Source organism: Vipera ursinii (genome assembly GCF_947247035.1).
Source record: "Vipera ursinii genome assembly, chromosome: 6".
NCBI classification, from domain to species: Eukaryota; Metazoa; Chordata; class Lepidosauria; order Squamata; family Viperidae; genus Vipera; species Vipera ursinii.
Genome location: NC_139515.1, coordinates 80,388,605 through 80,413,584, shown reverse-complemented (window position 1 = coordinate 80,413,584; position 24,980 = coordinate 80,388,605). Strand labels below are relative to the sequence as shown.

General features: G+C 42.5%; 1 protein-coding gene across 2 annotated transcripts in view; it reads right to left on the bottom strand.

Moving 5' to 3' along the window:
* PDE3A (phosphodiesterase 3A) overlaps nt 1–24,980 on the bottom strand; it is a 302,331-nt gene that overhangs the window by 50,704 nt on the left and 226,647 nt on the right. For both annotated transcript variants that reach the window (XM_083365268.1, XM_083365269.1), the window contains exons 2-3: nt 4,282–4,542; nt 1,203–1,357 (exon numbers count right to left, since the gene is read on the bottom strand). In XM_083365268.1, coding sequence (XP_083221394.1) covers nt 1,203–1,357; nt 4,282–4,542 — 416 coding nt within the window. The remainder of the gene's footprint in view (nt 1–1,202; nt 1,358–4,281; nt 4,543–24,980) is intronic.

Here is a 24,980-nt window from a genome sequence, read left to right as displayed (position 1 = left end):
TACTTTCACAACTGCTTGAAAATGTAGAAAATTCCCGATAGTCACCGACAATTTTAGAAACAAACAAACAAACAAAAAAATCACCATTTCACAATCTGAGAACGGGAATCTTCTTCCACGTTATTTACTGAATATCCTACATTTCTCCTTGCAGCGCCTAAAAGTATTTATTTCAATCAGACCTGACATTTGAGAAAGGATGAATCAATTACAAAGAAAGCAACAGGTTGGTTGGTTGGTTGGTTGGTTGGTTGCTTATTTATTTATTTATTTATTTATTTATTTATTTATTTATTTATTTATTTATTTATTTATTTATTTATTTATTTATTTTTTATACCGCCCTTCTCCCGAAGGACTCAGGGCGGTGTACAGGGCAATAAATACAAAACAGGATACAAAAGTTAAAAGCGATTAAATAAATGCCCAAGGTTAAAACAATAATTAAGACGTATTTAAAACCCCAACCCTAACCCAATTGGTGAAGTGTCTTAATGCAATTGAATTTGTTAATCAGAGGGTGACCAATGGTTTACCCTTTCACAACTGTTCATGCTCATATGCTTCCTACGTTATTTGATTGATTTTCATGGGTGTGGTCCTTGACTTACAACCACAACTCAGCCCAACATTTCCACTGCTAAGCGACATAGTTGTTAAGTGAGTTTTGCCCCATTTTACCATCTCTCTTGCCACAGCTGTTAAATGAATCACTGCAGTTGTTAAATTAGTAACACGGTGGTTAAAGTGATTCTGGCTTCCCCATCGAGTCTGCTTGTCAGCAGGTCGGAAAAGGTAATCACATGACCCCTGGGACACCACAACTGTCCTCAGTACATGCCAGTTGCCAAGCGTTTTACCTTTTGATCACGTGATGCTGCAATGGTCGTTCAGTATCAAGTCACTTTTTTCAGTGCCACTGTAACGTTGAATGGTCACTAAATGAATGGCTGTAAGATGAGGACTACCTGAACTGCTATCAAGACTGTTTTGGCTGCCAATAACTTTCAAGCCTTGCTGGCCGATTCCACAAATGCCAGCGAGGCCTTTTGGAGAATTAGTGTCTTAATCTTTTATGGCTGCATCATGTCAATCGCCAAATTATGTCCTGTTTTTGTAAAATAAGTCTGTGCATTCTATTTGCCACTAAGGCCTGTCCTCATTTGGGAGAAAAAAATAATAATCTACAATTATTTTCCTACCTGGACGGTGAAGTATCATAAAGTTTGATGCTAGGACTGCGGTCCCTTCGAACGGAAGCTGGCTCCAGGGTGGGTAAACCAGTGGCAGATGTGGTTGTTGTCCAAGTGGATGACACTCGCCGTAGAAGTCCTGGGGGCAGGCTTTTCCGAAAGCGCTGTAGGTAAGACAATAACATCTTGTGACTGCTTTATTATGTCAGAGAGAAGAGGGAATGGAGTTATTCTCCAAAGCACCTGAGGATAGGACAAGAGGTAATGGGTGGCAGCTTATGAAAGAGAGAGAAAAAAATCTGACAGTGGGAATAAGTAATCAATGGAATAGCTTGCCACCCAGAGTTGCGGATGCGCCATCACTGGAAGTTTTTTAAAAAATAAACTAGACAACCATTTGACTGGGATGGTCTAAGTCAGGGGTAGGCAACCTTGGCTCTTTTATGACTCGTGGACTTCAACTCCCAGAATTCCTGAGACAGCATGGCTAAGCATGGAAACCTCTCCCTTTCCCCTCAGCATGGCTGGCTCAGGAATTCTGGGAGTTGAAGTCCACGAGTCATAAAAGAGCCAAGGTTGCCTACCCCTGGTCTAAGTCTAAAGAAAAGAAGAAGCAGGGGCAACATGATAGCAGTATTCCAATATTTGAGGGGGTGCCACAAAGAAGAAGGGGTCAAATTATTTTCCAAAGTGTCAGAGGGCAGAACAAGAAACAAGGGATGGAAACTAATCAAGGAGAGAAGCCACCTGGAATTAAGGAGAAACTTCCTAACAGTGAGCACAATTAACCAGTGGAACAGCTTTGCCTTCAGAGGTTGTGGGTGCTTCATCACTGGAGGTTTTTAAGAAGAGACTGGAGAGTCACTTGTCTGAAATGGTATAGGTTCTCCTGCTAAAGCAGGGGGTTGGACTAGAAGACCTCCAAGGTCCCTCCCAGCTCTGTTCTATTCTAAGGTCTCCTGCCTTGATCAGAGGGTTGGACTAGAAGATCTCTGAGGTGCCTTACAGCCCTATGATTTTGTGTTCTGTGTTGTTTTTATCCATCATCTTCAGTTGGCATTAGCAAGTACACTCGATAACTTGGTAGACGAAGAAAATGCTCCACTACTAATTTCTGACAACGTTCTACAGTCTTTGCCTTGGATTTAAGCCCAGTTCAAAGATATTGGGCATAGTCCTTTAAACTGTCATTGTTTATTCTATTTCCATGGACGAGAAGTGTATGTTTCAGATACTCCTGTGTTTCTGATGCTCTCTTAAATATCAGATTCATAACTTATTTGAATAAGATGATTGCGAAATGGATATCTTGCAGAGTTCATTTCATTTCAGTTGGGCCCCTGTCTGATGGCATTTCACCTTGCCCCACAGTTCAATGTTTCTCAGTCTTGGACAACATGAAGATGTTGTCTGGGTGGGGAACACATCTTCAAGTTGCCAAGGTTGAGAAACACTGCCATAGATTATTGAACTAGAGCTAAGTACCCAGGACTAAGGAGAAATTTCCTGGCAGAATAATTAATCAGTGGAACGACTTGCCTCCAGAAGCTGTGGGTGCTCCAACACTGGAAGTTTTTAACAAGAGATTGGACCACCATTTGTTTGAAATGGTATAGGGTTCCCTGCTTGAGTAGTGGGTTGGACTAGAAGACCTCCAAGGTCCCTTCCAGCTCTGTTATTCTGTTATTGGACTGAACTGCCAATGAGTCCCCTTTCCCCCCCCCACCATTTCTGCATCTACTTTGGTGTCAGTTCCCTCCCTTTGCAGTTCTTCCATAGCATCTAAGCACAGAAGCTGCTGCTAATTAAGCCTAATGAATATATAACCAGGATTTAAATGCAGAAAACATAGTTACCTGCTTGAGTTTCATTTTATACAGTTCAATGAACAGCAATCTACAGAAGAGGAAGAAGAAGAAGAAGAAGAAGAAGAAGAAGAAGAAGAAGAAGGAGAAGGAGAAGGAGAAGGAGAAGGAGAAGGAGAAGGAGAAGGAGAAGGAGAAGGAGAAGGAGAAGGAGAAGGAGAAGGAGACAGAGAAGGAGAAGGAGAAGGAGAAGGAGAAGGAGAAGGGGAAGAGGAGGAGGAGGAGGAGGAGGAGGAGGAGGAGGAGGAGGAGGAGGAGGAGGAGGAGGAGGAGGAGTGGTAGTAGTAGTTTGGAGAGGGAAAACATTTTAACTTCAGAATAACCACATAACATTTGGAAATGGCTCATATAAACACTTCTCTGAAGTGTTTAAGGAGGCATATAAGGAGGCAGAGAAGAGACCAGCAGAATCTGACTTACAAGATTCTGTGATTACAGCTAATTACAGTAGTACCTTGATACTCAACAGCTTTGAAACTCATAGAGTTTTGAATTTTGCATTTTGATGTGAAAATTTTGTCCCAGTACTCCTTGTTCATTTGGTTTGTTACACACAAGTTAAAACTTGTCGGTGTTGGCTGCCTTGTGACTCACTACACTACATTACTCCTTACGGGAAAAATTTGCTTGGTACTCATAGTTTTTGATACTTATCGCGTCTCCCGAAACCAATTAACAGTGTGTACCGAGGTAAAGTAAAGGTAAAGGTTCCCCCGCACATGTGTGCTAGTCGTTTCCGACTCTAGGGGCCAGTGCTCATCTCCGTTTCAAAGCCGAAGAGCCAGCGCTTGTCCGAGGACGTCTCCGTGGTCATGTGGCCGGCATGACTAGACACCAAAGGCGCACGGAGCACTGTTACCTTCCCACCGCAGTGGTCCCTATTTTTCTACTTGCATTTTTACGTGCTTTCGAACTGTTAGGTTGGCAGAAGCTGGGACGAGTAACAGGTGCTCACTCTGCTACGCGGCACTCGGGATTCGACCCGCCAAACTGCCGACCTTCTGATCGACAAGCTCAGCGTCCTAACCCACTGAGCCACCACGTCCCTCATAGTTTTTGGTACTTATCGTGTCTCCCGAAACCAATTAACAATGTGTACCGAGGTACCACTGTACAATAAAAGTAGCTTTCGCTTTTTCGCCTGTGGAGTTGATACCTTGGTTTGGTTTACTACTGGGTACACAAAAGAAGTCAGGTTGGCAAGCTAAACAGACACAACCTACCTTGGGAATAGTAAGCTTCTCTCCCTTCTCTGAACATTCTTCTGTGTCAGAACAGGTGTAATTTTCATTGAAGGATGCCAAAGTGTTGACTCTTGGTCTATGAATAGCTTGGAAAGTCAGCTGTGTATTAAGCAGGTTGCTCACTGCTCGGAGGGAGGCGCAGACATTGGGTGGCAAAGAGGGATCTGCTAGAAGGTCAGTAATAAGTCCGTGAGCTTCTCCCATGACGGCAATATCTACTGTTATACTGGTGCCCGAAGACTGGAAAGAGAGGAAAAAGAAATATTAGCCCTAAATTAGAAAGTAAATAATGCATAACTATGCCAATCTGATTTGTGCAGTGGGAAGGGAGGAGAGGAGGGTTGCCACGATGCCCACTGGCATTGCATTGCTGACCTAGGGCAGTGTAGAAGGGAAAAAAACCCACATAATTCTTGTTCTACGCTTTCTATGGTGCCATTAATGGGTACTAACAACAGCCAGAGGATGCTGTTTGCACATAAAATGGAAAAAAACAACAACCACCCTAACATAAATGAAGCAATTCATACTGCTTCTAGTTTGACTTCCCGTATAAATCAGCTTTATACGTTCATGACGTAAAACATCCCTCTTAGAAAAATGTATGCAAGTAGTCCTCAACTTATGACCACAATCAAGCCCCCCTGTCACTAAGTGGAACGGTTTTTAAGTGAGTTTTGCCGCATTTCATCGTCTTTCTTGCCCCAGTTGTAAATGAAATCACTGGAGTTGTTAAGTTAGTAACCTGATTGTTAAATGAATCTGGCCTCCCCACTTGACTTCGTTTTGTCCTAAGGTTCGCAAAAGGTGATCACAAGACCCTGGGGCACTGCAACCGTCATAAATATGAGTCAGTTGCCACACATCCCAATTTTGATCACATGACCACGGGGATGCTGAACGGTCATGTGAAAATCAGTCACAAGTCACTTTTTTCAGTGTTGTAACTTCAAATAGTCACTAAATGAATGGCTGTTAGATGAGGACTCCCTGTATGTCCATCAGTGGCTCTACGCCAGGGGCAGGCAACCTTGGCCCTTTTATGACTCGTGGACTTCAACTCCCAGAATTCCTGAGCCAGCCATCCTGAGGGGAAAGGGAGAGGTTTCCTAGCTGAGCCATGCTGGCTCAGGAATTCTGGGAGTTGAAGTCCACGAGTCATAAAAGAGCCGAGGTTGCCTACCCCTGCTCTAGGCCATCCATTTTCTTTCGTCTCCAGAACCTAAGAAAGGATCATCAAGCTTTACGAAGACATTTCCCTAAAGCTTTCCTTGACAGTCGCTTACATCAATGTTAACCTAGTTTGCTTTATGTGCAAGGAAAAAGGCATTCAAATATGGAAATGCAATTCCAGACCTGATTAGCCATTCAAAATGTGGGCTGTTCCATGGGTCCTTAGCCATCAAGCTCGCTAACCCACCTCAAAGCGAAACAAGAACAAAATGGGGGATGGGGAGCAGGGAGAGAAAAAAACCAAAGATCATCTACCACAGGGGTCCCCAACCCCCGGTCCGTGGCATGTTAGAAACCGGTCCGCACAAACAAGCGAAGCCCCATCCGCAGGATGCAGGCAGCACATGAAACCACACCTCGTCCAGTCCACGGAAAAACCTCTCTCCACGGAACCGGTCCCTGGTGCCCAAAAGGTTGGGGGCCACTGATCTACCAGACATCATAAAGCCAGCAACAAGAGTCCCACAAAATATCATGAGCTGACACAGTTTCCAAAGCAGATCATAAATTCTCTGGCCAAGACTTAGAATTAAAAGTAAATACATTTCTCCTACTTGCCTTCAACCTCTAATTTCTCCCCCCCTACACACACACACACACACAAAAAAAAAACCACCACTTGAGCAGCACACATCGGCAGTTTCTGTGGAAAAACGCCAGTCATTTTGGAGTTTGTTGTTTGGCCCCCAAAGGGATTTACCGGGATTGAAAATACGTAATTTTTAAAGTATGTTTTCTTAAAGAAATTTGGGTTCCTTTCACGCAAATAGTGGGTGTGGACTTGACAGACTTCATAAAAATGACTTTTCCTCTCCCGTGAGCTTTCAAGTCATTATGGCAACTGGTGTTAAGAACTGAGCCGGTGTGAGAACTAACCATGTTTCTGTTAAATGACCATTAAATGACCTTTGCTTAAACCTTTGCTTTACTTCATGTCACCCCACAGGTAGCCTTGGAAGAGCCATGTTTAGTACAGGTACTCCTCAATTTACAACAATTCAGCCCCAAATTTCTGTTGCTAAGCAAGACAGATTTTAAGTGAGATAAGCTTTCTTGCCACAGTTGTTAAGGGAATCACTGCAGTTGTTAAGCTGGTCACAAGATTATTAAGTGAAATTGGCTTCCCCTTTGACTTTGTTTGTCAGAAGGTCACAAAAGGGGATCACGTGACCTACCCACCCCCGTCATAAATACGTGCCAGCTGCCAAGAATCTGAATTTTTAATCACATGACTATGGGGATACTGCAATGGTCGTAAGTGTGAAAGATGGTCATAAGTCACTTTTTTCAGTGCCGTTGTAATTTCAAATAGTCACTAAGAGAATGTTTGTAAGTTGAGGAATAGCTGTATAAATTATTAGGGCTATTTGTCCCAAAGGTGCTTTTTCAAAAGGCGATTAGACTGTATTTTTCCTTGAAGACGTTTCACTTTTCATTCAGGAAGCTTCTTCAGTTCATTGAAGAAACTGAAGAAGCTTCTTGGATAAGAAGTGAAACATCTTTAAGGAAAAACAAAGTCCAGTGGCCTTTTGAAAAAGCACCTTTGGGACAACCATGATCTGGAGGACTGAGAATCTTCTTAGATGTTAGGGTTATTTGAGCATATATGAAGTTGTGGCCGCTCCACAAGATGGGTATGGAACCAAACCTTGAAGGTCCCTCATCTCTTCCAATGAGTTCTCTGAATCTTAACTTTGCTTTCAATTAATTCTGGCTTCAGATCCTTTTTCCTCTAGTGCTGTGTTGTAGTTATCCCTCTCTTTGGCATTCTCTCCTCTTACTGAGCTGTTGTCTTTTGACTTCACCCCTGCTTCACTTAAGGGTCCTGATATTCTCAGTATGAACCATGGGGCCAACATCTGCATCAAACATCCCCAGGAAGGCATCTTTTTGATCCCTAAACAAAACAACCCTCTGGATAATAACTCCTATCCTTACAAGATAAAATGTGGTTTTGACATAGCCACAAGCCCATCAAGGAGCAAAGGATCAGAGTCACACACAAGTTCCAGTCAACTAACGTACAATACTAAATTGATGTCAGATAACGGTCAATGGAACTCAAGAGTGGTTAGACTTAGACCGTTTGTGGCAACGTAACAACTCCACGCTGATGACTCCCTTAACGCTGCCCCCTAGCTCTGCCTCTTCTTCTCCTACACAACCATAGTTAGAAGAAGCTATGAGTAAGAGGTAGAATAAAATCTAGCCTTTGTTATCAATGCCTTGGATTGTTTAACCAAATTACTGTGCTGCAGATATAAGAGAAAAATATAGTTAATCAAAAGAGCCTCATGAGTTGGTCTATTTCTCCAACCGTTGGGATAATTTAATCTCCAATGTTTTGTTTTTGGCTATTTTGGGACAAGATGGAAAATCTTTTAATCTCTGACATGTCCCACTTTGAGCTGATTAAAAAAACCTGATATCATCAAGAGTTTGGAATTTCCTCTGTGACAGGAAACACAGCTGTTTGGTCCCCTTTATTCCTCAGTGTTTAGTAGAGGAGTGGGGTAGAGAAGAAAGAAAATAAAACAATTAAAAATATTGAGGATGAATGATTCATATTCTCTCTCTCTCTCTCTCTCTCTCTCGCCCCCCCCACTTTCCCTCTCTCTTTTTCTCATTTACCTTTCAATTCCATATAACACGTGACAGGAATTACAGATTCATAAGGACTCTCAATTTTTTAAAAAAATTATATATCAAGTTCAGCGCGATCCCCCCCACATTTGAAAAATCTCCCCTTATTATTCTGCACAGCCTTTTAAGTCTTAAAATCCAGATGGTTAGAAAGCAAAAAAGACACAGCCAAACGAGAATGGGGGAAGAAAAATATAGAGCAAAACAATGGCAGCCATCGTCATTTGAAATGTGAATTATTCTCTCCAACAGATGTGAAAATAAATTGGAAGGAAACGGAATTGCTGGAAGACATACTATAAAGGAGGGCGAGGACAATAAGGAGTTGTCCTCAAAAGAATTCTTTTTTCTTTTTCTTTTTTGGGCCGCCACTCAAGAAGAAAACCATCCCATTTTGCTATGTTTATATCAAACAACTGCATCAAATGAAACTCATCAGGTAAAGCTATTCTCAACTTGGAAAGACCACATTATAGTTCCCTACGGTGTCATTGTTAAAAGCAAGGATACTGCCAGGGAGCTTTTCCTTAAAAAGATGGAAATTCCAAAATGAGCCAGTGAACATGGAGGAATACACAAGGAGTCGTACGTACTCAGATTCTGAAGAGCCAAGAATTCAGATCCTTTAGAAGAGAATATTTGTAGCTCAGGGTTGAACTGTGGAACCTCGGCGCTCTCTGAGCACGGTTGTTTTCTTGTAGATGTTTCCTTACTCGACTAGATAACTATTGATGATGTCACTAGTTTGGTAATGAACTGTCTGCAAGAAAACAGCAGGCTCAGAGAACACCAAAATTCAATTCCTTTTATGAAATGGATTTGTTCCTGGTGCAACAACTTTCTCTGATTTAAAGAGCCCTGATAAAGGTATAAATTGAAGAAAATTCTCAGCTGCTCTGCTCTGATTTGTTTTAAATATAATTATGGGAGGAAGACGACGTGAATTCTTTTTAATTCTGGAAAAGGGACAGAAGTAAATGACCAGAGCAGATTAGATTAGTAATTTCTGTTCTGGAATCAGTGGAGCTCTACTTCGCCTCCTTTCTTCTGCAAGTCTATTTCTATTTCCAAGTTCCTGCAACTATTTTACTTGCATTTATCCCTTTCCCAAAATATTTTATTCTGAAACGTACATTTGCAAGGAAGGAATTTTGGGATGCAGGCATTTCAAGATTCACAGAAGGGCAAAATCAGGCTGGCCTACGAAGGACAGGTTGATCCTAAAGAGCTGAGGCCACAGGTTCATCTAAAAAGGAGTGCAAAATTCCAGCAGAAAAATACAGTTCCAGCCCATGATCAGCTGGGCTGAAACTAGGCAGATACCGATTTCTCTTTAATGTCCAAGTGTAAAAAAAAAAAATCTAACATTTGGCTCCAGGCTTCTGGGGGAAAGGGGTGCTTAAGGGCCACAAAAATGATGGTAACAGTCTGCATGCACCCGAAAAGACACTTCCCTCCCTCGATCCATCTGCATGAAAGGGCTTAATGGGAAAAGAAGGAGGGGGATACTTAAGTTGTCCTGATGCTTTGAGATTACAAACCCTTTTATCTCTGACTACCTACCAGGTTAGAAATCACTCTATTGAGTATATAAAGGTAAAGGTAAAGGTTCCCCCGTACATGCTTGCTAGTTGTTTCCGACTCTAGGGGCCGGTGCTCATCTCCGTTTCAAAGCCAAAGTGCCAGCGCTTGTCCGAGGATGACTCCGTGGTCATGTGGCCGGCATGACTAGACGCCAAAGGCGCACGGAACGCTGTTACCTTCCCACCGTAGTGGTCCCTATTTTTCTACTTGCATTTTTACGTGCTTTCGAACTGCTAGGTTGGCAGAAGCTGGGACGAGTAACAGGCGCTCACTCTGTTACGCGGCACTCGGGATTCGACCCGCCAAACTGCCGAACATCTGATCGACAAGCTCAGCGTCCTAACCCACTGAGCCACCGCGTCCCTTATTGTGTATATAAAAAGGTAAAGGTAAAGGTTCCCCCGCACATGCGTGCTAGTCGTTTCCGACTCTAGGGGCCGGTGCTCATCTCCGTTTCAAAGCCGAAGAGCCAGCGCTTGTCCGAGGACGTCTCCGTGGTCATGTGGCCGGCATGACTAGACACCAAAGGCGCACGGAACGCTGTTACCTTCCCACCGTAGTGGTCCCTATTTTTCTACTTGCATTTTTACGTGCTTTCGAACTGCTAGGTTGGCAGAAGCTGGGACGAGTAACAGGCGCTCACTCTGTTATGCGGCACTCGGGATTCGACCCGCCAAACTGCCGACCTTCCGATCGACAAGCTCAGCGTCCTAACAGAACTTGAAAATAACATTTAACGTAGCACAGTACCTAAACAAAATGGTCCAGTTGAGATCTGCATATGTGGGGCTGATTGGGGTAGATTGCAAGGGCGACTCTGAAATATAATTTTATCATATTTTATTTATATCTTAAATTATTTGTACATTATTACCATTTCATTTTAGACTGTATTTTATTACCATTTCATTTTAAATCGTATCTTATTCTAATTCCATTTTAAATTGTACTTTTATCAAATTCCATTTTAAATTGCTTGTATCAAATTTTAGTAACAATTTGTGCTGGAAATTTGCACTTTGATATGGCCCAAGGGCTAATCAATAAAGTTGTTGTTGAGTATATACTGAGGGCTACCAGTTTGCCATCTTGGTTCTGCCATAGCTGCCCTTATTGCCCTGATACTTTCCAGACTAGCAGTGATGATGTGACATAGTTTGGTCAATGAAACGTCTGCAAGAAAACCACCAAGCTTGGAGAACACCAAGGACCCCACTGCCCTTATTTTTCTAAGCTAACTCAATCTCAACAGGATTTCTTGTAAGGCAGAACTGCACACTGGCTCCATGCTCACATTATGATAAGCCATAATATAGTTCATCCTGATTTGATGCTGGATATTGACAATGAAGATGCTGAAGTGTCGGATGGCTTCGGCCTTTGGGGATTAACTATCAACAGCAAAGGAGCCAGCAGTCAAAAAATAAGCTGCGGACTTGGCAGAGTAGCAGTTAAGGCCTTGGGAAAGGCATTCAGATGCTGGGACATGTTGACACCTAGAAAGAGCAGAATTACGCAGACAATGGTTTCCTAAGGAAGTTAAAAATGAACAAGTAAAAACAGGGCATTCACACACACACACACACACACACACACACACACACACTTTAGCATAACTCATACATCCTTCCTCCTACGAAAATTTCACTGTTAAAAGAAAAATGTAAAACAACTTTTCATTGGGGATAAAGATTCAGTTTAGGCAGAACATTAGAACAGTCGCTTCAGCCAACCCCGAACACAAAATCGGGGGGGGGGGGGGAGAGAAAAAACCCCTGAACTTATTTTTCTAAGGATTCAAGAAATATTTCAGTTATCTATCATACAAAATCTAAAAAAATGCCCCACTTGATAAATAAAGCCACCAGATTATGCCAGCAGCTATCCTTTACGCAAGGTCTATGTAAAATTGGGAAAACTCTTTGCTCTGCATGCTCTCAAGCCTCCACTAGATGGCGGTAGTGCACACTGTATGTTTTCTGATCCAAATGCTCCTTGTTGATTGTTAAAATTTATGCTGGGCATAACAGAAAGATGCATGCGGAGGGGGATATATTTAAACTCTTATTTTAACCCACTGGGTATGTATTCCGATGCCATATTCCCAGCTCCCAGAGAATGAATGCATAAATGTGCAAAGCTTGTGGGCTTGTCAGATTTTTCTATGGAAAAGCAAATTAGCTTCCTGCAATTAATAACAAAGATATTGTAATAAACTATTTCTACTGCAGTTTCAATTGTTCTAATGGAATGCATAAAGAGACAGAGAGAGAGAGAGGAAGAGGCTTTACAGCTTATGGTACCACAGGATCCTCGAGATTTGGGGGACTACAATGCCCATCTGTTCTGCTCTTTATGAAAACGGTTCCCCAAACTCCCTTTTCTTCATAAACCTTTTTCTTTCTTTTCTCCTTCTTTTGCACCTCGTTCTTTCTTGGCTTTTTTTTACTCTTTTGTTTACAAAATTTGTATGGTTTCTGTCTTATTTGTTTAACATAATATATTTGTTTAATATAATTAAAAATATACAGTATAGATAGAGAGGGTCAAATATAAATGTACTTGCAACTGCCGTTAAGAAGATTGGAAGCCTTTGATTTTCCTTTTTGTTCTCTCTTTTTTTCTTTACATCTTTTTCACTTATTCTTTTTCTTTACTCTTTCTATTCTATTTTTTTTTCAAAATTTGGATCTGTTTTTTTTTCTTTTAAAGAAAATTTCATATGCGGTCATGGCCCAATTATACAACCTTGTTTTGCTGCGGTGGTTGAACAAATCGCCCGATTGTTAAACCAATCAAGGTTCCTCTGTTGATTTTGCTTGTTTGGAAACCAGCTGGGGAAGATTGCAAAAGGTAAAATCATGTCACAGACACACACACACACACACACAGACACACACACACACACACACACACACACACACACACACACACCAGGACACTGCAACCAATTTGTCAATACCAAGAGTTGCCATTTTGATCACATGACCATGGAGCGGCTGCAACAGCCACAAATGCGAGGATCCTGGTTGTAAGTAACTTTTTTCAGTGCTGTTGTGATTTCAGAGAGTTGCTAAACAAATGGCTGCAAGTTGAGGATTACCTGTATGGCACAGTTCCCCAACCTTTTGGGATTGGTGGCCTGGAGAGGACCAGGGGCGGGGGAGAAAGGATGGGTTTTTGTGTGTGTGTGTGTGTGTGTGTGTGTGTATGGGGTGGGTGTATGGTGTGGGTGGGTAAAAGCGTACTCACAAACACCTGTTGCTCACATGAAGTGGGGCTGCAAACGGCTGTGGTGACACTGTCGTAGCAGCTCCACATGCATGCACTGGCCAGCCACTCACGTGGCCCAGTGGCCAATAGCCTGAGGCCTAGTAGTGGGCCGAGGCCCACAGGTTGAGGACCCCTGCTGTATTGTAATTTTTTGAAAACAGAACAGGGGCCCATCAATGTCTATTAGCTTAGTCCAGGGCTAGGCAACCTGGGCTCTTTTATGACTCATGGATTTCAATTCCCAGAATTCCTGAGCCAGCATGGCTCAGCTTGGAAACCTCTCCCTTTCCCCTCAGTATGGCTGGCTCAGGAATTCTGGGAGTTGAAGTCCACCAGTCATAAAAGAGCCAAGGCTGCCTACCCCTGGCTTAGTCCCAAACTTACAAGAACAATTGAGACAAGAATTCCCATTCCTTAGCAAGGCACCAGTTAAGTGAATTACATCCCATTTTATCACTTTCTTGCCACCGTTGTTAAGCAAATCACTAAACAGTGGTTAAGTCAGTGGTGGAGAACCTATGGCACGCGTGCCAGAGGAGGCACTCAGAGCCCTCTCTGTTGGCACGCGCGCCGCCACCGCCAGCAGCAGCTCCATCAGGTCGCCACCGCCACCCGGCGCAGGAGCTCCACCCAGCACAAAGGAGGCGAAGCGGCCAACTAGCAAGCTCGAGTAGAGATGGTAGAGCAGAGGTCACCAACCATTGTCGATTGGCAGACTGGAAGAAAAGGGAGGGGGAAGCATTTTTACATGCGTACGTGCGCGCACGGGGCTGTGAGCATAAATGCGCTGGGGTGGGGCTAGTGCAGGGGTAGGCAACCTCGGCTCTTTTATGACTCATGGACTTCAACTCCCAGAATTCCTGAGTCTGGGAGTTGAAGTCCATGAGTCATAAAAGAGCCGAGGTTGCCTACCCCTGGGCTAGTGCATGCGTGATACTCACTAGCCCTGCCCCGTTCTTGCGTGGTGGAGCGCCTTGTATCAGCACCTTGCAGTATGGTGGCCCATTTTTGCACCCCTGGTTTTTGCGTGCCAGAGGCGGCACTCAGAGGTGCCTCCCTGCCCCCCTCCGAGGGCACCATAATGCTGATGCGCCCCTGGCACTTTGCAATAAATAAGTGTGTTTTGGGTTGCAGTTTGGGCACTCAGTCTCTAAAAGGTTCGTCAACACTGGGTTAAGTGAATCCACCTTCCTCCACTGACTTGGCTTGCGGGAAGCTGGCTGGGAAGATCACAAAGGACGATCACGTGGCCCCAGGCCGCAGCATAGATGATCATAAACACGTGCCAGTCACTGAGCGCCCCATTTTAACCATGTGACCATGAGGGATGCTGCAGTGGTTGTAAGTGTGAGGACCGGTTGTACGTCATTTTCTTCATTCAGTGCTGGTGTAGTTTTGACTGGTCGCTAAACAAATGACTGTACGTCGGAGACTACCTGTACTCTAACTCTTTAAGAACAGAATAGAGGACCACCGATGACTGTTAGCTTTCCTGGATGTAACCTGTTTAACCTGGTTACTGAAGTAGCCCATTTTGGGGTTCACACAATACTTTTGACTCTTAAACCAAGGCAATGGGGCTAGGTTTGCACCTCAGACTAAGCTACAGAAAACCCAAACGGAGCTTTAGCTCACTAAGTCTAGCGAATCTTGAAAATGTCATCTGCTTGTCTTTCATTAGAACTGGTGAAAATTCTTAGTCGAAATGAAGGCAGCAAGGAAAGTCACCAAGACTTATTAGGCTACAAAGAGCAATTAGGGAAAACAAACTAAGCGAATAAAGTAAGTATTTGTACTGGCAATCTTTATTACTTATGGGGAAAATCAACTGCACATTTCTTCTTTATCCTTGTTTTTCAGGTGTTACTTGTGTAAGCAATACACCCTGTTCCAGTGGAACAGAAAGACCAGGTGGGGGCAAATTACAGAGATTGACAGGATACCCGCCCCTTCCTCACTGGGGAATTCACAATGACTTGCTATCCTATATACAATCTAACAAGACAATGTATGAAGGAGAAAGTAGCCAGATGTGGCAGACAACCAGTCAGATGTTGAAGCAAGGATGGAACAAGGTTTTGGCTGCTCTTGATTAAAACACTGCCAGGCAACCTAATGCTCATCAACTTTCCAACATGCACAAATGCCCAGCCCCACCATGAGCAGAGAGGACCTATCAAATAACATTAAGGTAAAGGTAAAGGTTCCCCCGCACATGCGTGCTAGTCGTTTCCGACTCTAGGGGCCGGTGCTCATCTCCGTTTCAAAGCCGAAGAGCCAGCGCTTGTCCGAGGACATCTCCGTGGTCATGTGGCCGGCATGACTAGACGCCAAAGGCGCACGGAACGCTGTTACCTTCCCACCGTAGAGGGTCCCTATTTTTCTACTTGCATTTTTACGTGCTTTCTAACTGCTAGGTTGGCAGAAGCTGGGACGAGTAACAGGCGCTCACTGTTACGCGGCACTTGGGATTCGACCCACCAAACTGCCGACCTGATCGACAAGCTCAGCGTCCTAACCCACTGAGCCACCGCATCCCTTGATCTTCTTTTGACTAATCTCATAAAGGAGCTTTCAAAAGACCAGCCAACAGCTTATCTACTTCAAGCTCTCAGCAGCTAGATCTTACCGTCCTACCATCTCTCTTTTCTGGAAATGAATGACTCCTTTGGATAGGCTTCAATCTCAATTGATTACACCGAGAACACTAAGCTTTCAAGAGGATTATCCATCTCTGGAGATATGGGAGATATCAATATTTTATTTTAGGGACTTTCTGTAACCTCCAACTGTTAACATTTTGTTATCTTGGAAGAGGAACACGGTGAGGGACAGGAAAGGAAAAGCAATAGGTACAACAGTCTTCGACATTTTTTTTTAAGGTAAAACGAAATTTAAACACAAAGAACTCCACGTCCCAAAGGTTTTGCATTGCACTCTAAGGTTTTTTCCTGCACGCCATCAGTCTGCTGAATGCCTAATTCTCACAGTACTGTCTAATGTCTAGGTCCGTGGTGACGAACCTATAGCACGCGTGCCACAGGTGGCACACAGAGCCCTCTCTGTGGGCACTCGCACTGTTGCCCCAGTCCTATGCCTTCAGCTGGGTTTTATAAAACCTTTTCATTTTAGGCCTCTGCCATGTGCAAAAAAAAAAAAGAGGTTCAATCAGTCAATCAATTTCAACTTCTCGCCGGAAAAAAAAAAGATCTCGCAAAGTTGGAATTGATTGATTGAACTTTTTAGTCCCACCCAGTCTGCTGTTACCACCGCAGCCACGCCCACCCAATGGGCCACACCCACCCATTGGGCCACGCCCACCCGGCACCCAACGATACGTAAGTGGGTTTTGGGTTGCAGTTTGGGCACTCGGTCTCTAAAAGGTTTGCCATCACTGGTCTAGGTATATTTACCCATGTAGTATGGCTGTATTGTTATTATTATTATTTATCCTTCTTATTATCTTTTTTATTCCCCCCTCTCTTATTGATATGAGGAGGAGGAGGAGGAGGAGGAAGAGAAGGAGGGTGATGAGGAGGATGCTTTGCATGTATACTGAAAGCTGCTGCAACTGAGACAAATTCCTTGTGTGCCTAATTACGCTTGGCCAAATGAAGTATTCAATTCAACTCAGATGTCTTTGCACGGATAGAAATCAGTGAAAATCCAGATCTTACTCCCTCTCTAACGGAGGCATGTCTATGGAGATTCCCAATCATCCAGGTCATGGTTGTCCCAAAGATGCTTTTCCAAAAGGCAACTGGACTTTCTTAATTTTATTTTTTTCTTGAAAACATTTCGAGAAGAGGAACAGGTTCTTCAGAAAGAACTGAAGAAGCTTCATGGATGAGAAGCGAAATGTTTTCAAGGAAAAGAGCAATCAAGAAAGTTCAGCTGTCTTTTGGAAAAGCACCTTTGGAACATCTCTAGTGGAGGCGTTGTCCTCTTGCTAATAATGGGCTCCCTTCCTGCACTTTGGAAATCCGGCTTTTGAGAACATACCCCTGATCTGAAAGGCAGGAGGCATTCTGTTCCAGGAGTGGTCAATTCTGTTGTTCATGCCCCTTTTTAAGAAGTTTGCTTGCCTGAAAGAGAGACTTCTATGGGATTTGGCCACACCTGAAATACTGCATCCAGTTTTGGTCACCACGATGTAAAAAAGATGTCGAGACTCTAGAAAGAGTACAGAGAAGAGCAACAAAGATGATTGGGGGACTGGAGGCTTAAACATATAGGGAACGGTTGCTGGAATTGGGTATGTGTAGTTTAATGAAGAGAAGGGTGAGGGGTGACATGATAGCAGCCTTCCAATATCTCAGGGGCTGCCCCAAAGAAGAGGGAGCCAGGCTGTTCTCCAGAGCACCTGAAAGCAGGACAAGAGGCAACGGATGGAAACTAGTCAAGGAGAGAAGAAACCTAGAACTGAGGAGAAACTTCCTGACAGTTAGAACAATTAATCAGTGGAACAACCTGCCTCCAGTGGTGGTGAATGCTCCAACACTGGAAGTTTTTAAGAAGAGACTGGACAGCCATTTGTCTGAAATGGTATAGGGTTTCCTGCCTTAGCAGGGGCTTGGACTAGATGACCTCCAAGGTCCCTTCCAACTACTTCTTCTTCTTCTTCTTCTTCTTCTTCTTCTTCTTCTTCTTCTTCTTCTTCTTCTTCTTCTTCTTCTTCTTCTTCTTCTTCTTCTTCTTCTTCTTATTATTATTATTATTATTATTATTATTATTGTTATTATTATTATTATTATTAAAATCAGCCCTATTCTCCACTTCTGGATAACATATTTTCAGTCATCCTTCTGGTGTATTTTTAATTTGCTTAGTTGGAGCGGCGGTGGTTGCAACTGCTAATATTGCTGTTTTCTCGTTACATACACAATTTTCCTGGCTCCCTTTGCTTCCCAAGCTGAAAAAGGCCATTAAGAGGAATTCCCTCATGATTTTACTGAAGCGTGGGAAGCCAGAGAGGTTGGTGATGACTAGAGAAATGGCTGTATGGTGAAGAGAAGAAAAGAAAAAAAAAAAGACCATGAACCTTATGGCACACTCATAATTAAATGTGAGAGAAAACATGAGATATTTGCCAACACATTTCTTCTTCTTTAAAAAGAAAAAAAAATGCTGTCCTATAAGTAAGTAAAATTAAGTACTACTAATGGTATTAATAAGAATAAGTGCCAGTAGAAAAATAATAAGGTTTATTGAATTGGCCTTGCCCTAATTAGTGTTTCTCAACTGTGTGGACTTCAACACCCAGAATTCTCCAGCCAGCCATTTTGTGTTAATGCATTCATTTTTTTTTTGTAATAATTATGTAACTGTGTTCAGCATCCAGCCTTCCAAAGGTACAGCTATGTTGTCACCTTACAGGGACAAAAGGACCAGATCATTTAATTCAAGGTGAACAGCACTTGGTTTTCTAAAATCAGCACCACGTACAAGTAAAAAGCCAACGCTTTTAGGAGTTGTTTCAGGATTTCAAGCACCTGTATTACAAAATAGATACTATACCTTATCAATATTATTAACACTATATCCTGCCGTTATTTTGTACATCTCAATGATGCATCAATCAACCTAGAATTTTCATTCAAGGCATAAATGACCAGGCTCAAAATATTCAACGTTGGACACGTTATATGAAGACTTGGCTTTTCTGGAAAAGGCTTTAATGCAGAGAAAGGTGGAAAGAAAGAGAAGAAGACGACAACCAACAGCAATGGTGATGGGTTCACTGCTGGAAGAGATGAAAGACAAGTTTGGGGATAGGTCATCATGGACAAAATCTATATATGTACTTGGTAAGAGTTGACCCCAATGTGATGGCATGTTATCATAAATCAATCAGTCAATCACTCAATCCATCCATCATCCATCCATCAAATCAAATCAAATCAAACCAACCAACCAACCAACCTATCAAAGAGGTATACACAAGAGTTGGGTGGCATCCAAGTTTAATAAACTATTATTATAATTCATAATGCTCCTGTCTCTTTGTTTCCCCGTAAAGTAACTTGCTCCCTCCTTCCATCCATGTATCTACCTATCCACCTACACCAACCAGTTCTATGTGGTGGGTTGAGCTGAGAAAAAGCAACCTACACAAAATCAGCCAATCATTTGGGCACCTTGGGACTGGTTCCGTGGAAAACAATTTGTCCACAGTCTGGGGCGGAGGGGGAAGTTTCACCTGCTGCGTAGATCCCACACATGCACAGATGAAGAAGCTTTGCTCATTTGTGTGGACTGGTTCCTAACAGGCCGAGAACCGGTACTGGTCTGTGGCCCGGGGGGTTGGGGACCTCTGGACCAGAACTCCCAGTCTTCTGATTTCTAATCCAACATCTTAACCACTACACCAAACGGGCTTTCTCTGGTTATCTTTTAAGTAAGATCTCAGTCCATTAGTCAGGGAACATAGCAGAAAGAAATCTAGATGACCCACAGAGATCCTGCCATAATCTATTCACAAATAAATGAGGACTGTGGGGTTTTTAAAAAAAAATTAATTCAACAGTTAACAGCATTAATAAGCAGGGCGCTTTTCTTAGAAACACACATAAACATGCATAAAAAAACCAAAAAACCTAGAGCTAAAAAACCCACAGCTTCCTGGTGCCCCAAGCGATCCCTTGAATGGTCTGACTCTTGAATTGCCGGGGAAGATGAATGTGGATAAGGAGAAACGGGTTATTTTGCGGAGATCAAAAGGAATGGAAATCACTTAGCCAAGGCAGTAACGCTATCTAACTGGCAGTATCCAGGCTGGGAAGAAAAATAAAACTCTTTCAAATCATGCCTGACTCCTAGGGATCTGATGGATGCATTCGTGTAATTTTCTTGGCAACAATGTGGACACAATGCCATTGTCTTCTTCTGGGATTTCTTTCTTTCTCCCTTCCTTCAGTCTGCAGCCTTGTTATTTCTATGAGTTCCCCTCACTGAGTAGTAACCAGGTACCACTATAGTTTCCCAGCCCAGACAAAATTGACATCTGGTGACAAACACAGTTTTTAAATGGTTTAGGAATACCAGGAATACTGACGGGAAGAGGAGAACCATAGTTACAGTATTTTCCCAGTACAAGGAAATGAGTGACACTTTTCTAGGGTCCAAAGTCTGCAACCCCAGGAATATTAGGCTAGAAGATAAGTAGCCGTGAAGACAGTGGGCCTTGCTTCCCAACAAATAAATTGGAATAAGATCTGTTGCTTTTGCAGAATAAAGTGAGGAACAAAATCTGAAAGAAATGACAATGCCCGACCATGGTCTTAAGGAAAACTGAGAGACTGATGACCTGAAAGCCCCACCTTTAATAATCTTCCTACAGCAGGGGGTCTTCAAACTTGGCCCTTTTTATGACTTGTGGACTTCAACTCCCAGAATTCCTCAGCCAAGTCATAAAAGGGCCAAGTTTGAAGACCCCCTGCTTTAAATTATACACCTAATCCTCAACTTGCAACTGAAGATTCCAGCTTCACCCATGGAGTTTAGTGGTCAGAAGCCGGCTGGGAAGGTTGCAAATACCAATCACAAGACCCTGGGAGGCTGCAACTATCATAAATACATGATGGTTGCCAAGTGCCCCAATTTTGATCATGTGACCACAAGGGATGCTGCAATGTTCATAAGGGAGAGGATTGGGCACAAAGTCCATTTTTCAGTGCCAACTTTGAACGGCTGCTAAACAAATGGTTTTAAGTCGAAGACTTTCTGTATTCCCGCACTAGGATTGCCTGAAGATTATATGTGGGCAGATTATGGACTAAAATGACCCATCACTTTAATTTGACCACTCAAAAGTTAATGGAGTCAGAATTCATTAACCCAAAGTCTATGTCTTCTACTGCTAGCTCAGACTGGTGGACTTCTCTTGTAAAACTACCAGATTTGCCCACTTCAAAGATAATTCATCCTGTCATAAATGTGTGAATCATCAGTATTAAAGCAAGCTAGTTCTGAATCTTTATTGAAATGTCAGTGCCACTGAGAAGACTGTTCACACATTATACCAAACATTCATTCATTCATTCATTCATTCACTCGCTCACTCACTCACTCACTCACTCGAGTTAACCTCATTTTTTAAAAAAACTATTAAGGATAAAAACAAGACAAAGCTATCTTAACATATATGAAAGTTAAGCTCACCAATACTAAAATACCCTGTTCAGAGAAATTTATAAAAGTAGCTTTTATAATCATAAGTTAAATAGGCAGGGGGACAGTATACCGCCTTGCCGTACTCCTTTCCCAATTTTGAACCAATCAGTGGTTCCGTGTCCAGTTCTCACTGTTGCTTCTTGACCCGCGTATAGGTTTCTCAAGAGACGTATTTGATTTTCTCACAAAAATTAAATGTTCTCTGTCCCATGAAGATGCTTCTGAAACAAACAAATTTCCCAGCCATTTTCCTAATCTAATTCAATGCATGCATATTTCTGCAAGTCTGAAAAATATTTTTTGGCTTCCATCTAACTATTAAATATGAGGAACGTGTCAGAAAACCATACAGAAGATTACTACATCAGCATCCCAAACATTCCTGTATATCAGGCTGGCTGGGGAATTCTGGGAATTGAAGTCCACAGGTCTTAAAGCAGCCAAGGTTGGACACTTCTGCTGTACGTATTGGGATTAGAAACATTTAAAATTCTGCCTTAATAGACCATTTCTAATTTTCCCCCACAGTTAAGTTTAATGGAAGCAAACAAATGACAACTCAGTTCTTCGCTTCTTCTTGATAAAGAAATCTGCATTGTACAATGAAGAGCAATCTCCTCTTTCTTTAGCTAAATCCTAAATTAGGCAACCGCAAATGCATTTTAAACGTACATTAAAAACAATTTCCTCTTCCCACATCGTATCTCCCTCACCTATAGAAGTTCCTTCTTATCATCTGACCTTAGAGTCTCTACTGATTTGTCACTTCCTTCTCCGTCCTGCTGGCAACGATGTCCCTCATCTGAAATCAGCTTCACACAAGGGTTTATGATCCCCCATCATAAATCCTTTGCAGGAAAAGCAAACAAGGCCGTATCTCGTAGCCGTCTCAGGCAAAGATGCTATAAATTCATATTTTAAAAACCATCTCATGGATGTGAAAGAAGACCGGCCAGAGTCTAAGCAGACATAACAGCTGTGTGCAACTGGGTATGGTTGCAAAAAGGGCTGAAGGAGAGTGCTTTTGTTTTGTGTGGGCACACATTTGCTGCTTCCTTGTGTGAACATGCTGTTGTCCCATTCCGATCGCTACTGGCCCTCTTGTTAGTCAGGATGAGGCAACAGCCTCAGTTTGAAGAAGACATATTGAATGAAGGCATGAATGAATGAATGAATGAAGGCATGAATAAATGAAGGCATGAATGAAATAAGTGAGTAAATAAAGAATGCTTGAATGAATGTTTTCCTGAGTCAACTCAAGAAAGCTCAGACCGCCCAAGGGATTTGCTAACACAGTTTTATAGAAGAATTGTTAAATCTCATCATTTGTACCTCTATAACTGTCTGGTTTGAGACTTCAACGGATAGTTGGGACTGCAGAAAAAACAAATGCAACCAGCCTGGCTTCCACTGAGGACCTGTATCCTGCACGAGCAGGAAAGAGGGCTGAGAAAATATCTACAGACCCTTCACATCCTGGACCTAGACTGTTCCAACTCTTCCCCTCAGGATGCCGCTGTACGGCATTGCATGCCAAAACAACTAGACATCTAGTTTTTTCCCCTCGCCCCATCACTCTGCTGAACACCAAATTCCCACAGCACTGTCTTATGTTTAAGGATATTTACCCATGTAGTAGGGCTGTATCACTATTATTCTTTTCATCTTTCCTATTACCTTCTCCTATTGACATCTTATGATTTATCACTTCGTTGTTTTGCATGTACACTGAGAGCTTATGCACCGGAGACAAATTGCTTGTGTGCTTAGTCACACTTGGCCAATAAAGTATTCTATTCTATTCTATGAATGGATTAATGAATAAACGAATGATGAAGCTTTGTGGATCATACAGACAGGCCTACGTCCCTGAGTTTACTTACTACTTTCAGGGCTTATGGAAGACTACATCCCTTCACCTCTGTTGTAGCAAGATAAGATGGAATGAAATAAATGAAACGGTGGGAAGATGCTACCTTCTCCTTCACCTTAAGCCAAAAAAAAAAATATCCTTGGTCAACAGAATAAGAAATATTTGGAAGTTCTGAGCAAAGGGGCTTCAGTCAAAATAAGCTGACTTTTATCAGTCAAAATAAGTTGACCGAGTCAAGGAACATAATCCAGAACAAAAAGCAAAGAGTATACAAAAGGCTTTCCTTATTACGCAATGAAAGTACTGATTTTCAGTTGGCACAAAAACCTTCCTCAACTTGGCAGCTCTGGGAATTGGGGGAACACTGCTCTATACAATGGCTTGTCAACAAGGCTGAATGCCGATATTAAAATTTCAGCAAACAAGGAAACGTCTCCTCTTTAACAAACCCTGGGAAAGACTCTGGCTTGAAATCTTGCAGGGTTGCAGCCAGATTGTGTCAACAATACTGATGATCTAATGATATGATTTAATGTAAGGCAACTTTCTAAATTCCTCAGCTCTAGCTTTGGAACAGGCAACCCCTATCTCTGATTTCCTTCTCTTTCTTTTCCTGTGCAAGGAAAGAACTCTTTCCATTGTTGTTTATAGGTTCAAGAAATCCTTCCTTCCTTCCTTCCTTCCTTCCTTCCTTCCTTCCTTCCTTCCTTCCTCCCTCCCCTCTCCTAATTACCTTCCTTCCTCCCTTCCTTCTCCTAAACTTCCTCTGTCCCTGCCTTCTCCAAACCTCCCTACCTACTTCCTTCCTTCTTCTAATCTCCTTCCTCCCTCCATCTGTTCCTCCCTCCCTCCCTCCCACCTTTCGTTCCTTCATCCCTCCCTCCCTCTCTCTCTCCCCTTCCCTTCCCCATTGCTACGAATATAACTGGTAGCAGTCTTCTCTATAGGTTGAATAAGGATAGAAAATAGAACTCAAAGCCTGTTGTTTCTCTAAAATTTAATTATAGCCACTGGGCGTGTCCTTTCCACGTACTGTCTCATGGAAAATAGACTAGATATGAACCATTTGGTTGATTCATCCATGGATTATTAGAAACATGCCTCTTCCAACTGATTCATTTTCGTATCTTGAGCACTGAGAAACATTTGCATATAAGTTTGAGTAGCGAGGGTTTTTGATCTATCGTATTCAAGACTACTTTGTTAAAAACACAAATTTGGCACAAAACTCACCAAGATCCTACTTTAGCAAGGCTTTTAAGAAGATATAGCAGAGGTCCTCACAGGAGCCTCCCTCAGCCTTAACTGTGCATGCCTAAATTTTGGATCAAACCTAAGAGGGATATACATTTCTAGCTATTTAAAATGAAAACATGGATTAATGGTAGTTTAAAAGGATGAAGAGTGAGAAATAGTAACACTTGTGCCCTGAACCAAAACGTTATTTCTTATTTGAACAGAAGAGCATGAAGTAAATGTTTGACTCATAACAGCTCTTGATTTATGACCAAATTCAGGACAATTCTGGAACTGCTTTCCGGTTAAGGGGTGGGTGGGTTATTTTATTAAAATCTCAGCATGCTGAGGAGGTTTTGACAATGAGCAGATTTAAGACGACAAAGTGCAGGAAGTTCAGCAGCATTGTGTTGACAAGTAGACCACATGAGTTAAGACAGTAGAAAATGGTGTCCGTAGGGAAGCTTCCAAAGTTTACTTTCTCACATAATTTGTCTACGTTAGAGCATAAGTCTTGATTTTGTGTGTGTGTGTGTGTGTGAGAGAGAGAGAGAGAGAGAGAGGGCAGCGTGATCAGATTTTTTTTTCTTGTAACACTTTATATCTATGTGAAAAATAATTACAAGCCATGTACGACAGATTTGGCAAGGAATCACAAAGTTAC